The 17,213-nt window shown below is 58.7% G+C and overlaps 1 protein-coding gene across 1 annotated transcript; it reads left to right on the top strand.

Moving 5' to 3' along the window:
- Positions 1-11,955: 11,955 nt before the first annotated feature.
- On the top strand, positions 11,956-16,896 carry ELF3 (E74 like ETS transcription factor 3). Its single transcript, XM_029912134.1, has 8 exons — positions 11,956-12,097; positions 12,955-13,179; positions 13,536-13,619; positions 13,729-13,854; positions 14,165-14,257; positions 15,197-15,313; positions 16,189-16,384; positions 16,648-16,896. The coding sequence occupies exons 1-8, from the start codon at positions 11,956-11,958 to the stop codon at positions 16,757-16,759; spliced, it is 1,095 nt and encodes a 364-aa protein (XP_029767994.1). The 3' UTR covers positions 16,760-16,896.
- The last annotated feature ends 317 nt before the right edge of the window (positions 16,897-17,213 follow it).

Here is a 17,213-nt window from a genome sequence, read left to right as displayed (position 1 = left end):
TGTTCCCTCTCTTCCCTCCCTGCCCTGGGCGGCTCTGCATTTGCCAGAGGCTGGCAAAGCCCATCAGTGTCACTCAGTTGCTCCTTTTATTGCAGCTGGTGATCAGGCCCTGAGGTTCGAGGCGCTTGCGTCAGGGGAAGGAGCCCCAGACTGACGGGCCCGAGGGGAGCTGGTGTGCTCTGGTCAGGGCAGTTTCAGGCCTGCACCCAGCACCGCGGGGGAAACGCTGGGATGCGCTGAGCATCCACCACGACGCAGGACTCAGCTGTGCGGAGATACGGATTCAGACCATCTGCCCGTTTACCATTAGTACAGCTAGAAGGAAGGATCACCCATTTCTGGCAATGCCACACTCCAGTAGGGAAACATTTCCCCGCAAACACTCAGCGAGGGAGTGCGGGACTTGTTCTTACTGTGATCCCTGGCCCAGCGCGCTGCCTGGCGTGCCCAGAGAAGCCAGGCTCAGTCTTGGCCTTGCGGTTTCGTGGCTGATTGAGTGAGGGGCTGTGCAGCAGCGATGGGCCGTGCCCTGGGTGTAGCTGCCAGTGCTCAGCCAAGCAAACGAGCGAGTCCCCATACAGCGGGATATTCCCCCGCACCACGGCCAGTTCATGAGCCTGGTGCAAAGCTGAGGGGAGATCAGGTAGGGACGGACGGGACTTCAGCAGCCCTGGCTTATTAAACTGACCTGGCTACCAAGCTGTTTTCTCTTCACTGAGCTTTTCCAAGGCCACCGGAGGAGTTCGCCCCCCTCTTCCCCAAGGCTCTCAGGCTGCGTGCGCAGGAGCGGCTCCAACCTCCCTCCCCGCCTGGCTCCGGGAAGGCTGACCAGGTGCCTGGGCAGAAGGGGCCCAGCCTGCACAGCGGTGATGCTCGGGACGGGAGGAGAGCGCCCCGCAGCTGGGGCGCCTGCTCTGGGACTGTGACACCAGCAAGGCGTGCCAGCCTGCCCAGTGCCTGCCTCTGAGCAGGGTCAGCTGTGGTGTGCAGCATCTTTGCTCTCCCAGGGCATTTGGGCCTGGCCGTACCAGAGCTGGGAGTTCTGTTCCCCTTGCCCAGTGCCCTCTGCTCCGTGCCTTGCCAGCACTCCCCAGCCAGCCTGGTGCAGGCAGGGCCCAGCACAGCCAGCTCGCCATGCCTGTGCCCAGGTGCACACAGCAGTGTAGGTTATTGCTGTGCTCTGGTGTGGCCAGCAGGTGGTGCCCACAGCCTGGCATGATGTGTCCAGTGCTGCTCAGTCATGGGCCTAGCCCTGTGGGTTCAGATGCAGTCAGTGGTTCTCCCTGGGGTGGGGCTAAGCCCCCAACTGGATCTTTTATTAGTCTCTCCCTCCTCACAGGCTTATGGCCTGCGTGGAGCGAGAGGATGGTGGCAGAGAGCCGTGGCTTGGCACGGTGCCTCGGCCCTCAGGGCCCCATGCTTTGCTAACTGTTCCATGGGGCAATAGCGTTGCCACCTCTGAGGCACAGAGAAACCAGCCATTGGCTATGACCCCCTGCCACAGCCTGACCCTCCTCTTTCTCCCCACCATTAGCCTGACCCCTTACCTGTGAGCGCCTATATCCACCCCATTCCAGGAGCCTGAGCCCTTGAGGGAGCCCCCTACCATCCCCTCCCAGGAGCCCCTCCCTTCCCCACCTTGTTCCTTACCCTATCCTCCCTGCTGGGGAGCCTTCCCCTCAGCTGATGGGTCTGTCCCGCTTCCTGGCCGGTCCCTGGTGCCGAGAGGAGCCACATGGCTTCAGCAGCTGGCAAGCTGCCTGTATGCAGAGTGGGACCCGGGTGCCAGCCAGGCTGCGACAGGCTCCCAGCCGCGATGGGCACAGCCAGTAGTTAAGATCACTGCATGTGCAGCCGAGTGCACGAAGCGAAAAGCCCAGCACATTACATCCGGTGACCAGCAAGGCAGTAGAAAAACTGGCCGGGGGCAACCCTAAGAAGCTGCCATAAATCCCCCTCTGCCCCCTCCTGACTCTGGTGTCTTCGGTGCCATGGGGTGGGGGGAGCTGGAGTGGTTGGGCTGGGTGGTTAGTTATGATGGCTGGTTTATTAGGGGAAATGGAGGTGTCTGGGGGCCCTGGCATTGATTTCCTAGTCCCCAGCATAGTCCAGTGCTATTAATCCTGACAGAACTGCCACGAGCAACATCTAACCTGTCCCCTTTGGGCTGGGGAGTCCAGCTGAGTTCTGCCCAAGGCTGGGCTCTAGCTCACCGGCCAGCAAGCTGGAAGGACTTGATTGAACTAAACAGCCCTGTATGGAGGTAGTCGCAGATTCATAAACCTCTCTACTTCCTGTAGTCACTAGGGGGTGCCAGAGAGCCACGCTGTTTGGCATGCTCCTCCTGAAAGGTGGTGTGGCTGAGGTTTGGCTGCCTTAGATCAGGTCTCTGGGCTCTGTCCCAAGCTCTGCCTGGTGTGATCCTGTGCGAGCTCTGAGGTGAGTGATAGTTGCCTCCCCTAGGGTAGCAGTATATGGCCTTGGTTAATGTGAAGGGCTCAGAGCAGTTTGCAGAAGAGCTGGGACAAGAGCTGATGTTCCCTTGGGTGTCGGTAGCTCAGGGCATCGTTCCCTCAGCTACAGGGCATTGTGTAGACGGGGTGCCCTCTTTCCACCCCAAATTGCTTGAAGCATGTTGCTCATGGTGCTCTGACAGGAGCTCCTGCAGCAGGGGCTGGTGAGAGCTAGCAGGACTGCATCAGCACCCGGGGGCTGCTGGCCCAGCCAACTGCCTAGGTGGGGTTTCATAGAATCATAGAATATCAGGGTTGGAAGGGACCTCAGGAGGTCATCTAGTCCAACCCCCTGCTCAAAGCAGGGCCAACCCCAACTAAATCATCCCAGCCAGGGCTTTGTCAAGCCTGACCTTAAAAACCTCTAAGGAAGGAGATTCCACCACCTCCTTAGGTAACCCATTCCAGTGCTTCACCACCCTTCTAGTGAAAAAGTTTTTCGTAATATCCAACCTAAACCTCCCCCACTGCAACTTGAGACCATTACTCCTTGTTCTGTCATCTGGTACCATTGAGAACAGTCTAGATCCATCCTCTTTGGAACCTCCTTTCAGGTAGTTGAAAGCAGCTATCAAATCCCCCCTCATTCTTCTAGTCTGCAGACTAAACAATCCCAGGTCCCTCAGCCTCTCCTCATAAGTCATGTGCTCCAGCCCCCTAATCATTTTTGTTGCCCTCCACTGGACTCTTTCCAATTTTTCCACATCCTTCTTGTAGTGTGGGACCCAAAACTGGACACAGTACTCCAGATGAGGCCTCACCAATGCCAAATAGAGGGGAATGATCACGTCCCTCGATCTGCTGGCAATGCCCCTACTAATGCAGCCCAAAATCCCGTAAGCCTTCTTGGCAACAAGGGCACACTGTTGACTCATATCCAGCTTCTCGTCCACTGTAACCCCTAGGTCCTTTTCTGCAGAACTGCCATTTAGCTACTCTGTCCCTAGTCTGTAGCAGTGCATGGGATTCTTCTGTCCTAAGTGCAGGACTCTGCACTTGTCCTTGTTGAACCTCATCAGATTTCTTTTGGCCCAATCCTCTAATTTGTCTAGGTCCCTCTGTATCCTATCCCTACCCTCCAGCATCTCTACCACTCCTCCCAGTTTAGTGTCATCTGCAAACTTGCTGAGAGTGCAGTCCACGCCATCCTCCGGATCATTAATGAAGATATTGAACAAAACCGGCCCCAGGACCGACCCTTGGGGCACTCTGCTTGATACCGGCTGCCAACTAGACATGGAGCCATTCATCAGTACCCGTTGAGCCTGACGATCTAGCCAGCTTTCTATCCACCTTATAGTTCATTCATCCAATCCATACTTCTTTAACTTGCTGGCAAGAATACTGTGGGAGACCGTATCAAAAGCTTTGCTAAAGTAAAGCCAGAAGCTACTCCAGTCACCTCTGCCATAGCAGGGATGCAGCAAAGGCAAGGGCCAGCAGAGGTGGCCCCGGGACATCTTTAAAAGCACAGGGCAGGCTGCACTGGTATCCCTATCAACTGCTGCCCCTGCTCTGCTGGGTACTGTGCTGAAAGGGCTGCGAGCAGCACCAGCCTACCTATCGGGCTAGCAAGGGGCAGCCAAGTGACCCCTGCTTTGAGTCTCCACTGGCCCGTGCCCCCAGGCCTGTCCCTGACACCCTGGCAGAGGCGTGGGGTGAGGGGCAGGGCCACGTGGCAGATGGTGGCTGACACAGCACTCGCTGTGAGCAAAGATTTGTTTGGATCCAGGCATGAGAAGCTTCATTTGTCTCATCACTGAGCCCCGTCCTGCTGAACGCCCCCACCCGGCGCGGTACAATGACAGAGAAGCATCTGTACACAGCGCGCCCAACCCCCCATCCCTGGGCACCGTCCGGCCTGGCCCATCAGCATTGCTGCGCTGTGGGCAGCAGCAGGATCTGCCTCCTTGCAGGGCTGTGTCCAGGTCCTGTCCCCAAGTAGCTGCCCCTGGTTCACCAACGCTGGACCTCCACGCTGGGAATGTCTGTGGGGAGCCGTGTGTGCGATGGGTGTGCAGTCTGGCTCTGCATCCATCCTTGTCAGTTTCAGTGTCAAGGTTATTTCAGCACCTAGCCTTTGCTCTGTGATCTCTGGGACTCGGGATCCCTGGCCCCGGGGCTGGGGATGGGCTCAGGTTGGCTGGAGAGCTCCTGGGGGGCTGTGCTGGCCCCTTTCCAGTGCCAACAGCCTGAATCCCAGCTGAGCAGCTCCAGAGGCAGAAATCTCTCCTGGGAAAGGCCTTCAGGTGTGCACTGCCATGGGAATGGGGGATGGGAACTGCAGGCCGATCAAGGATCTCAAAGCGTGTGCCATGCAGTGAGTTAAGCAGCTTTCCAAGCCACAGCAAGATAGGTGATACAGATGGGGAAACTGAGTCACGGAGAAGGGACAGGACTTGCCCAAGGTTGCCTAAAATAGGCCTCTTGGCACCCCATCACCTGCTCTAAGCACTAGACATGCCGTCCCAAGGGGGCCGCTGAAAGATGGGGCTTTAGTGATGGGAGGTGCCTGGTGCTACCCTCTGAGCTACACTAGATTAACCCAGAGAAGGACATTTCCTCGGGTAGCACCATCAGGAAGGGTGAAGGGCAGGGGTGGCCGCCATGGGCAGCTTGTGTTGCGCTGAATCCCTGACCAGCAGCAGCACCTGACCCTGGGCCACTGAAACCTCTGCTCAGACAGTTACGCTCTGGTCTGGGCTCATACCAGCGGATGGTGAGTCACACAGTGGTTCTCAACCTATTTATCATTGTGGGCTGTGGCCTACAATGTGATACCTGGGCTGCAGGTTGAGAACCACAGCGCTCCCCTCTCCCCCCTCCCCCGAACCTCCCCACAGACCCCTATGCCCAGCGCCTCCCGCCCAGAGACCCCTCCACAGAGTGGGGCCAGGAGCAGAGCCCTGGCGGGGGGGCAGGCAGCAGGGACCCTGGACCCAGTCGCATGGGGCTGGGTGGCAGCCCCGACCCCAGCCCCCCGCCGCCGCCACATGGCCCAGCAGCCTTTAGCACACTCCTGGGGCCATAGCTGTGTGCTAATTGGGCCGCATGCAGCTCGCAGGCTGCGGGTTGAGAACCCCTGACCAGAGGCCGCATGTGTTGGGGTGTCGGATTCTGGGTGCATTTCCTCAGTAGCCTGCCCTCTTCCCAGCAGGACGTTGTTTGGGAGGGCAAGGGCAGTTCCCCACGCGGGCGTGCGACTTGGCTGGTTAGGGAGGAGCAGTGAGCAGGCGCATGCATGGGGCTGGTTCTCCTGCATTCCAGGGAGCCAGTGGCTCTGCCGAGGGGGTGTGGCTGATCTCCCCAGCATGGAAATTCCCACTCAGCCCTGGGTGCAGCTGGGCCCACGAGCAGCACAGCAGGTATCCCCTAGCTGGCAGGTCTGTGCTGAATTCAGTGGCCCAGCAGGGGATGCTCCCTAGGCCCATCCTGCCTGGAGCAAGTTAGCAGCAGCCAACTAGCTAGAGTCAGCATCTGTAACAAACCACCTCTGCACAAAGATAGGCCCTAGCAGGACTCGAACCCTGGCCCTTCAGGACCAGAAACACAGGCCTCTCCTCACAAGCTAGAGAGAAGCGTGCCAGGGTGTGCCTGAGTGAGCAGCTGGCTGTCCTAGTCGCTGGGACCAGCCATTAGACAGACGGTGAGCTGGGTGTGATGCCCACACACCCACGGTATCCTGAGCTGACTGGTCTCGCGACATTCTGTAGCCTATGCTCCCATCTCCCGTGCCCGTGGCTGCGCCCACATCGATACTGGCACAGCCTCTGGTGTGCCCAGCCTGGAGTGGCTCTGCTAGGGTGACCAGACAGCAAATGTGAAAAATTGGGACAGGGGGTGGGGGGCAATAGGAGCCTATATAAGAAAAAGACCCAAAAATCGGGACTGTCCCTATAAAATCGGGACATCTGGTCACCCTAGGCTCTGCTCAGCATGCCTGGTTTCTCAGACACACCAAAGGCTGTGGGCAGAGAGGGTGCTTTCCGCTGAGTCTGTCCCCACGCCCAGGAGCCCGGTGCCCACCACGGGCAATGTCTGCACAGTGCTGTGACTTCCAGCTCACGGACCGTCTGGCTCCTCTCTCCCAATCTGGGTTGATTACTAGCCTGTGGAACTCACTGCCACAAGCTGTTATGGGGGAGGTGAGCTCAGCGGGATTTGGGAAAGACTTTAGCGAAGGGATTGAGTGAACTGAGGGACACGCCGGGGTCACACAGGCCTCCTGAGTGCCAGCCTCGATGGCAGAGCCAACCCATGCCTTAGAAAGCCTGGCAGGTCCTGCTTCGAGCAGCTGCCAGGTCCGCGCACAGGCTCCAGTATTGCCCTGCGAGAGTGGCACACGGGAAAGATGGTCCGGCCAGAGCGAGAGCCGACAGCACGATTGGCTGGCAGGAGGTGGGATGCCCGGGAGAGCTGCTCTCCCAGAGAGCTCCCAGGAGAGAGGGGCTGGGACACTCCCTCACCACAATCGGGCAGTGGGAGTGATGGGCGGCTTGCAGCACGGCCCAGCGACAGCCCATTGCTCAGGGACGAGGCTTCCCGGCAGCGTGCACAGTGCTGGGACGCCACTGCCCTCACCGGCCGCCCCAGGGAACAATTAGCACCAGCCTCGCACAGGCCACTGCGGGACGTTCTCGAGGACAAAGTGCCGGAGGCCACCACATCTCTCTCTCTCTCTCGTGCGCGCACACATACACACACAAGCCCCACTGGGTCGCACACACCTGCCCTATCAGGTCAAACACATATACAACCGCCTTCCTGCGTCACACACACACACACAAACAAACACACACAACTGTGTTGCTGGGTCACACATACACCCCTCCAGGTTACACACACACATACACCCCCCCAGCAGGTCTCTCTCTCTCACACACACACATACACACACGGTCAGGTCTCACGCACAGCGCTGCTCTCAGCAGCCTCTTGGCTGGATCCATCCTGTTGGCACCATGCTCAGCCCGGCTAGGTGAGAACACGAAATGTTCCAAGTAAACCTGCCAATCGATCAGCTTGTCCTGGGCACCCCCCTGTCTCCCCACTCCCCATCTCACCCGCTCCTCCCCTTCCCCCACCCTCCACCAATAAACCCCAGCTATGCTAAAAGCCGTGAGTCAGCATGCGTATCATGCACTGCAGTGACCTCGCTCTGACAGACTGCAGGCAGCACTGCGCTGCAGAGTTGGGGAACATTGCCCGGGAGGGCTCAGCTATCACCCCCCAAGTTTGGGGAGAGCGAGAGCAGTCCAGCCTTGCTTTGTATCATGAGCCTTGTGCTATTTGGGGGAGGGGGGTCCTTCAAGGTCCAGCTCCTGGAGTCCTGTGATTTCATGAGATACTCAACTTGCATTTTTCAAATAAAAGTCCCATTTCTAGCCCTCGTGGTTACAAGGAAAAGCTTGAAAACGTGGGCCCAGCGCCTCCTAACGGTCTTCTGTAGCAAACAGCCACGAGCGGGGGAAAGGTATGGGAACAGGGGCCCTGCTCCTACCAGGCATCCTAGGGACTGTGCAGGGAGGGGCTTAGTCCTGTGGCTAAAAGTTCAATTACACACTGGCCAATTGGAGCTAGAACTCCAGAGCAAGGTCCAGAGCAGGGCTACCCCAGCAGCGCCCTCACCCCTCGGCTCTGGCCGCGTACCCCTCTCCCCTGATGCAATTCCTCGGAAAACTTTCATTGTTGTTCCACAGCAGACTGGAAACACATTTCGAAACCCGCTGACAGGCATCGGTACCCTCCAGCTCGAACATACAGTCAGCAGCCTCTGCAAACCGGCCCCTGCCTGCACAAACAGCCCTTTGCAGCGGCAATGCCTCTTGGGGTGCTCGGCTGCCTCATCCGGGGGCACATTTTCCACACTCCCTTTAAGTCCAGGTGGCTGCTGAGGGTGCCCCCAAAAGGACGCTATGCCAGACTTGCCCACCAGAGGGCAATGAGGCCCAGGGCTTGTGTGTCAGATGCACCTGTTGTCCTGCAGGTGTACAGGTGTGAGTGGGACAGAGATAACAGCATGGGCAGTATCAGCACATCTGGCCACTGCTGCTACCTGAGCCAACCCCAGGGGAACTTTGGAGCTCAGCCCAGCTCTGCGGCTGCTCAGTTCCTGGGCAGGCTCCAGGCTATGCTGGGACAAAAGCGGCTTCTCCAGCTCGGACCTGTGGGACAAGTTGGATTTGGGGCAGGGGAGTGCAGGGATTGTACAATGGGGCATGTTTCCCGCCGGGTCGCATCCTGAGAGCAGGGCCTTGAGAAAGTCCTGCGATTTCAACTCCCCACCCCGTGCTGCCGAGGGGGCTGCATTTCAGCGGCAGAGGGGAGTGATCTCGGGGGGGGGGGCGGAGTTATAAGCTGGTTTTGGACTCTTGGGTGAAAGGGTAGGAAGGGTGGTCTAGAAGCTAGTTACTGGGTTAGCTGATCCTCAGTTGGAAGAGAGGGATACTGAGGGTCCTGCTTTGAGCAGGGGGTTGGACTAGATGCCCTCCTGAGGTCCCTTCCAACCCTGATATTCTATGAGTCTATGACATAGGGGCTGGGGCGGTTGAAATGCCATGGAAGAGAGATAACATCTAACCCTAATTGTGCCGTCAGCCTCCTCAGCCACCAAAACTGTCTCGCTTTCAGATGCAGGCAAACGGCGCGAAGCCTGCAGCTGAGCCTCCAGGAGAGGCGTGGGGGTGGGGGGCGCACAGCGGGAGCCTCCGTGCGTTAAGGTGTAGTGCCCAGAAAGCAAAAGGCCGGGGGCATCCCCATCACACATAACGCACTAATGACTGTCCTGAAGAACAATGAAATGAGGCTGGGTCATTAGCCAGTTTGACCTGCTGCCTCTTGGATGGCGTCACAGGCCCAGGTAACACCGAGGCCATGGCAACTTTCCCAGAAGTGGGGTAACCAGGTGTGATGTCACTGGGCGGAGGTGTGAAACGCCTGTGACTGGAGCGGCCGGTTAGGTGGGCTGTTCACAGCCACAGCGGGGGCTAAACTTGGGCCACCTGGAAACGTTGACTTTTCAGGGTTACAAATGGTGCAGCGCTCGGTGTGAGAGTGCATGTGTGCGTGTGTGTGCATGTGTGTGTGCGTGCATGTGTGTGCGTGTGTGTGTGCGCACATTGTGCCACATCTGGGTGTATACGTATGTGTTGTCGCACACTCAGCCGTCCCTTCCAGGCCAGGATTCAGCCTGTGTGTGGTGACACCAGGCTGTGCAGGCTGGGAGCTGGAGAGCCGGAGAGAACCACGGGATCCGTCCGTGACCCGCAGCCTCAGTAAAGAATCCCCCGCATGTCCACTCCAGCCCGGTCGTGTGTGAGTGTGAGCGAGATGCCACTGACTTTGGCAGGGCTGGGACAAACAGCCCTCTCCAGCACCTGGGAAGTGGAGGGGTGGGAATGGGCAGGAGGGACCCCACCCCAGCTGGAGCTGGTCAGAAATAAATCCATGCATACATCGGAAACAGCAGAATAAGGAAAATCCTCTCTTCCCATCGCCCGATTTACACCATTCTCTGGTCAAACCAGCTGCCCCCCAGGACCCAGCCAGCTCCGGGCCTGGCTGAGGGAGGCTTAGGGCCTGTCTCGCCCAGTGGCGCTGCCCTGGCTCTGGAGGCGCTGTTGTTGCATCAGGCTGGCCAAGCGGCGAACAGGCCCCTCCTCTAACGGCCCGGCGTGGTTCCACTCCAGACGATGCAGTGCCCATTTTAGAGGGGTCACTTACGAGGGCCGGGCTGAACCCGAACTCTAGCCTTTTGGGGGATCCGGAGCTGCTGCTGAGGTTCTTAGCTCAGCCAATGGGAGCCGCATATTGGTGAGGGCCAGAGTACAGGTTTGTCTGGCCAGCTGCCCCCTTCACCCCGTGCTGGGCTCCTGGCAGGGAGAGGCCCAGCTGGCATGCCAGTCCCTTACATGGCTGCTATTCCTGGCAGGGAGGAGGCAGCCGATTAACCTGCTTTTGTGAGCAAACAAACACGTAAGATTAGAAAAAGAGAAAAACATGGTGAGAGGGGTGAGACGCTGGCACAGGCCGGGCGAGGGCTTTGACAATCATTAAACTGGCCAGCCCTGATTTCCCGGCAAGAAAGCGCTGGCATGGGGCCAGTGGCACCTATTATGCAAATCCGATGGAGCTGGGAGCTTGAATACTTGGGCTAGGAATTCCCCTAGAGCCGTGAGATCATGTTACCGCAGACACGCTATATAAGGCGAGACACCCGGGAGGGGCCGCCTATAGGGATAGGCGCTAAGGGCTCAGGCACAGATGAGTAGTGGTTAGAAGCCAGTGGTGCACCTGGAGTATTTACAAGCTCCCTTTGCTGCCTGTGGATTAACTGCTGCTGCTGGGGGCACTGTGGTAGGTATCAAAGCCTTTGTACTCCGTGCTTTAAAGGTGCTGTTACCTTTCCCCGAGGGTGGAGGTGTTTGTGCCCCCTGCGGTAGCTGGGGGATGCTGCTCCTTATTCGCCAGCCACCTGTTGGCCAAACGTGCCACAAGCCCTTTGGGCACTAGGGGTAGAAAGCACCGGCACAGACCTCCGCCGCCCTGGGCTGAGCCAGGTGAGTGTCAGCATTCCTGCTTGCCGGCTTTCCTCGCCCGGGCAGGCCTGTCCATGTCGGGACAGTCACTTCTCTGGCTCATTTAAGGCTGGGTTCGAGGACTGGGCTCCGGGGAGCTGGTGGGAGGGAGCGAGTGTGGCTGGCCGGGTGCCCCTGGGCTGCACGGGGGCTGGGGTGCTTTGGGAGATGGGGCCATGGGGTGAGTGATGACGACCGATTTTTCACATGGCCTCTTTCCCGGCGGAGCAGCCAAACCCGCAGCTCTCTGCAAATGACAGCATGATTAACCTGCTAAGCAGGAGACTCTGAGTCCCATCCACCCTGACCCCACTGCGCATCCCCTTCCTCCTGGCCAGGTGCTATCAGATTTACAGCCTGGATGGAAGGAGGCCTTGGAACCAATGACAGCTGCTTGTTCTCATCCTGGTGCTCAATCAGCGGCTTGCTGAAAGCGCTAAGCTGGTTGGGAAGCAGTCTCCAGCCCAGGAGAAGTCTGTCTCTGTTCCCTTTTACAGTGGAAGGTCAGCAATGGGCCCCAGGAACATAGGGTGCTTGATAATGGTCCGGTGAGGGCTTGACCTTTTTTGATGTGGTGACCCCGGCTAGAAATCTGCAGGCTGGGCTCTGATCTCGGCTGTCCCGGATCGCAGAGGACCCTGGGCCTGAGGCCCCAGAAGGGGCAATCGGGGTGCTGCTCTAGGGAACCGTGGAGATGCACAGACTGCTCGCTGTAACCCCGTCCCCTCCGCGGGGCTGGGGCGGGCTCCGTGCTCCCAGGCTGTACCCAGCCCAGGGTTCAGGTGCCGGCTCGGGAAGGTCTGTATCCCGCAGGCAGCGCTGCCTGGAGTCATGCTGACAGATGCAATCTCTTGGCAGAGAGCTTTATGGCGGGATCCTGCGAGATCAGCAACATCTTCTCTAACTACATCAGCGCCATGTACCAGCCGGAGGAGGCTCAGCCCCCCATGGAACTGCTGGCCCACCTGGGGAAGGAGGACAACCTCGCGTTGCCTGCGGAGACCACAGGTGGGGCCGGAGCCTGCGTGCCACGGGGCAGAGCTGGGCATGAGACCTGCAGTGACAATGAGTCAGGGCATAAGCTAATCACCAGATGGAATCCCGCCCCTGGACTAGAAGGCAGACAGAGTTGCCTAGTAGTTAGCACACAGGACTGGGCTTTAGGAGACCTGGGTTCTCTTCCCACCTCTGCTACTGGGTGACCTGGGGAAGTCCCTGTCCCTCTCTGTGCCTCAGTTTCCTTCTCTAAATGCTACTTTCAATAGCTCTCCTAGAGCAGTGCCTGCCAGGCTTATCCTATTAACGTGTGGGTCCCTTGGGAGGCTGGACGGAAGATGTTTTAAAGGTTCAAAGTGTTATCGTTATAGTTTGTGTACCCCATTGCCCAGGTGCATTATGGGGGGCTGTGGGAGCAGGTGGGGAGTTCAGCATCCTTCCTCGGCAGCATCAGGGTTTAGTCTGCTGCCAGAGACAGGGGATTGGGTCGGATGGGCCATCGGCCAGCTGGGGCTAGCGGAAGGGGAAGATCACTCTCTGGTGGTTGGGATTGGTGTGTGGTGGGGTCCCTCATGCCCTCTGGCAGGGCTGCAGTGCCCTTTGGGGAACGACTGGGCTGTGAGCTGAGAGCTGCCATCGGCCATTCCCTCGGGCCCTGCCGTCAGGCAGGATCCGAGATAAAGGAGCAGGAGACAGGTGTACAACTATGACTAAGCAAGATAACCCCCACGCCCATCTGACTCTCTGTGCCCAGGAGAGCCAACCCCGCCCCTTGTGACATGGGCTCATTGAGAGCCCCGCCCAGCCAGCCAATGCCGGGTGCCCCATCGGGTGAGCAGCTCCCCTGAGCCCTGCTCCTTTCTCCCCAGCAGAGAAGCCGGCGTGGTTTGGTGAGCTCCCGTACTTCTGGAGCAAGGCACAGGTGCTGGAGTGGATCGGCTACCACGTTGAGAAGAACAAGTACGACGCCAGCGCCATCAACTTCTCCTGCTGCAACATGGACGGCTACACACTCTGCCACTGCACGCAGGAGCAGCTGCGGCTCATTTTCGGGCCGCTTGGGGACGAGCTCTACACCCGCCTCCATGAGATCGGTGAGTGCCAGTGCCCCAGCACAGATCTTCCTCTGCCCCACATCAGCAGGGCCCACAGCGAACCAGCCCTGCCTAGCCAGCCAGAGCTGGGGACGGGCACCTCCCTGGAGCTTCCAGATTGGCATGTCCCCTGTCACTGCTGCCCTATAACCTGGGGCAAGGCCTATTCCTATCCCGAGACTCCGGTTAGAAGGGAGGTTTGGGTGGCATATTGGGGAGCGTAGCAGGGCTTGCACCAGAAAAGTTGGGGGAACAGCTGGAACCCATGAAGGGGCCCACAGGAAGAGCATGGGGAGGTGCCTTTGCCCTTCATACTGGTCAAATACAATTAATTCCTATCCGCCCCCCTCCCGCAGTCTCAGTCTCGGATGAGCTGACCTGGATCATTGACCTGCTAGAGAAAGAGGACATGTCTTCCCAAGAGATCTTCCAGGACTCCGGTAAGAGAAGCACCCTGGCCACACCTTGTCCCTCGAGGCCCCTGCCATGTGCATGTCCGTTACCTGGACGGGGCTCACCCTTTCCTGCCCTCTCCTCCACTCTTTCTAGAGCTGGGAAACTTGTGCACGAAGGAATCCCTGGAGGAGATGAAATCCACAAACCCTTTCTACCAGGCAGACTTCAGCTACGTTTCCGGTGCTCTGTCTCCAGGCAGCTCTGACATCTCTGTCTCAGGTAAAGCCCTTGTTGCTCACACTCAGTGTCGGGGCATCCTTGGCCATGGTGCGGGCGTGGGCTCGGGCTCTCCCATCAGTCCTGGATGGCCCTGCGTCTGCTCGCATCTCATGGGTGGTTCTCTGGGGTGGGGACACAGTTGGAGACCCTACCCTGTTTCGTGCGAGAGTTCCCCAAAAACCCATACCAGGGCAGACCACCTGCTGGGGAGCGTTTGGTGTGTCTGGCTGGAAGAACTGCTTTCTGCTGATTGGAAGTGTTTCTGGAGGGGAATAATGGGAAATCCAACCTATCTGCTTTTCCCCCCCAGGGACCGGGATGTCCCACAGCCCCAACTCCCAAGACTCCGGTGGAAGTGACATAGATCCCGACCCGACAGAAGTGAAGTTGTTCTCCTCTGATGGTGAGTTGCCTCCTTCCTGACTGGCCGGGACAGAGATGAGTTTGTGGCTGGGCGAGGCTGGAACAAAACCCGGGTCAGAGAGGGAAAGGAAAGGCCCCTTGCCCCTGGAGAGAGCTTGGTTGGGTCCCCTGGGCTGGGGAGGAGGCTGTGAGAACTGACCTCTGCTAAAGATGGCCTGCCTTAGCTTTCTGTCACGGAAACTTCCCAGGCACTCATTGCCATGGTATCCAGGCAGGATGGGTCAAACCCAGAAACTTTTATCCAGATCTCCCGCACTCCAGTGGGCTGGACGAAATGGAACCTGGACAGGAAGTCACCTTGGCTTTGGCTCTAGGTTTTGCATGGGCTCCTCCATCTGCCCCTGCTTTGTGCACAGGGAGGGGATGTGATCTGCCTTTGAGATCCTCTGCCTCAGCAGCTGCTGGCAGAACCTTGGTGCCGTGGCGACCTGGGAAGAGATGGGCAATGGGATGGATGCCAGCAGCACCGCGGGCTGGGATGGGGGTTGGGGACTTGGCCAAGGTGCACCTCGCTCCCGCAGGCAGCGGTCAGAAACCCCCTGGCATGGGGAGCTTCTTTGACTGCGTGTCTGTGCTATGTTCAGCGTAACAGGGCACGATGCAGTCCATAGCGACCATTCGAACTAGTGTCCAGGCCTTCTCCCCAGGGCATACTGGGGAACCCGAGGTTTAGGAGATGGGGGAAGGGGCCCTGTCGCTGGATGGCTAAATAGGGACCCGCTGGTTAGGTCAGGCAGACTGGCAGTTCCCTGAGCCTGCAGAGGGGACCTGTCCCTAGGGAACTACAATGGGCATCCCCCCTTGTATTTCTAAAGAAGGAGGAGCCAGGAGCTGAGGCTGCTCAGACCCCACGGGGCAGGGTGGGCCCACTATAAAACCCAGACAGGCCCAGTAACGTGTCCCACCTCCTCCTGCCCAGATGGCTTTGCCGACTATGACAAAGAGGACATCAAGCATGGGAAGCGGAAAAGAGGCAGGCCCCGGAAATTCAGCAAGGAGAACAGAGACTGCCTGGAGACCAAGAAGAGCAAGCACTGTACGTAAGAGGCCAGTGGGACTCCTGTGGGCTAGGGTTGCTATGCCCTGGCTTGTCCGGGGGCTGAAGTTAATGGCCAGCCCTGGAATTGACCAGGACTGTTGTCTCAGCCGCGTTTGGGGAGGGGAGGTGGGAGGAAGGATGGAGGTTCATAGCCCATAGTACGTTGAGGGCCAGCACCTTGCACGGTGCAGCCTTTAGGCACTGATCCTCAAAGGTGTTTGGGCGCCTAACTGCCATTGATTTCAAGGGAATCGGGGCCATAGTGACTAACTGGGAGCCCCCAGTGCTTTCCGATTGGTTGCTGATGGTCCGGTAATTCCTAAGGGCCAATCCCTGGTCCCAGTACACGGCCCCAGTAGGTGGGCCGGGAGCCAGGGAGTGCCACCACGAGGCTGGGGCCGTGGGGGAGATGGACTGGGCCTCCGACCCATGGCGCAGCCAGTGCCATGGACTATTGCTCAGTGGCTGTTACAGCGCTGCTGTTGCCTCCTGAGCTGCTGTGACCCCTGCCTCACCTGTACGGGGGCCGGCGTGGGGCCAGCGGATCTGTGTAACTGCACCACCCACAGATTCTCCCCTGGGGGCTGGGGCCCAGGTGCCTCAGTGGGTCACAGCTGCCTAGCCTGTCTGGGCTGCAGCCCCCCAAGTGAGCTCCCATGTGGAGGAACAACACAGGCTCTGCTGCCTATTGGACCGTCTGTACCCACGGAGTGGGGGGCTGATTTGTTCCCAGGGTGCAGGGAGCTGCCGCTGTTACCATGGAGCTCCCAGCTCTGGGCAGCACTATCCGCAGAGCCTCCTCCAGCCTGCTGGGGTCCCGGCTCTGCAGAGCCCCCCATTGAACTGGACCATCCCTCCTCTCTCTGTTCCAGCCCCGAGAGGGACTCACCTGTGGGAGTTTATCCGGGACATCCTGCTCCACCCCGAGCTGAACGAGGGGCTGATGAAGTGGGAGGACCGACGCGAGGGCGTCTTCAAGTTCCTCCGCTCCGAGGCGGTGGCTCAGCTCTGGGGGCAGAAGAAGAAGAACAGCAGCATGACCTACGAGAAGCTGAGCCGGGCCATGAGGTGGGTGTCAGGGGATTCCCCCATCCCGCCCAAGAGCTGCAGGGCAGTGGAGCCCCAGCCTGTCTCCAAGGCTCAAGGGCCTACCTCCACCCAAAGCTCCGTGCTTTGCCTCCTCTGCTGCCCTACCCTGCCCTGACAGCTCCTCTCCCAGCCTCCGTCCCCCAGCGCCCCCGGCCTCAGGCTCTTCCCTTCCCAGATGGCCTCCACACTGGCTCACTTGGCTGCCTTGCATCCGGTGCTGATGTCCCCTCCTTCCCTTCCAGGTACTACTACAAGCGGGAAATCCTGGAGCGGGTCGACGGGAGGCGGCTGGTCTACAAGTTTGGGAAGAACTCCAGCGGCTGGAAGGAGGAGGAAGTATTGAACCGAAAGTAAGGAGCCGGGGGAGCCCTACGAGGACTCGGGCTCTGCCTGTCTGGCCCAGGGGTGAGACCCAAGGCATAATGCACTGAACCATGCTCCCTAGACAAGAGTTTTTGTCACACGTTGGAACCCAAAGCTGCTGGCCTGGGCAGTGTGTTAGCCTCCAGCCCCTTCCTAGGGGCACAAGTGTATGTGCTGGTTACCCGCCGGCACCTAGCTAACTACAGCTGATATTTTGGCTCAAGTAGGTTATTGTAAACCATTATTTCTGTTGTTGCATTGCTGGACTCTTCTTTCCAAGTGGAATTACAGTGACTCTGGCTGTCCCCAAAGCCTGGAAGAGTGGAAGGGACATGCTCCATTCTTCATGATCGAATTTGGGGGACTTCAAACGTGCGAGCAGAGCAGGGGGCCCTGGCTACTGCTGCAGTCAGCCATGGTCCAGGAAGTGGGATGCACCGGTGTG

Source organism: Terrapene carolina, unplaced genomic scaffold (genome assembly GCF_002925995.2).
Source record: "Terrapene carolina triunguis isolate 2854851 unplaced genomic scaffold, T_m_triunguis-2.0 Scaffold191, whole genome shotgun sequence".
NCBI classification, from domain to species: domain Eukaryota; kingdom Metazoa; phylum Chordata; order Testudines; family Emydidae; genus Terrapene; species Terrapene triunguis.
Note: the sequence above shows the minus strand (reverse complement) of the source record. Positions and strands in the feature narration are given on the sequence as shown.

Excerpts from the sequence above, each read along its gene's own strand:
- ELF3 (XM_029912134.1), top strand. The coding sequence starts at position 11,956 with ATGGCGGGATCCTGCGAGATCAGCAACATCTTCTCTAACTACATCAGC. Across the intron at positions 13,855-14,164 it reads CTCTGACATCTCTGTCTCAG|GGACCGGGATGTCCCACAGC; the intron begins GTAAAGCCCTTG and ends TTTCCCCCCCAG. Across the intron at positions 15,314-16,188 it reads GACCAAGAAGAGCAAGCACT|CCCCGAGAGGGACTCACCTG; the intron begins GTACGTAAGAGG and ends TCTCTGTTCCAG.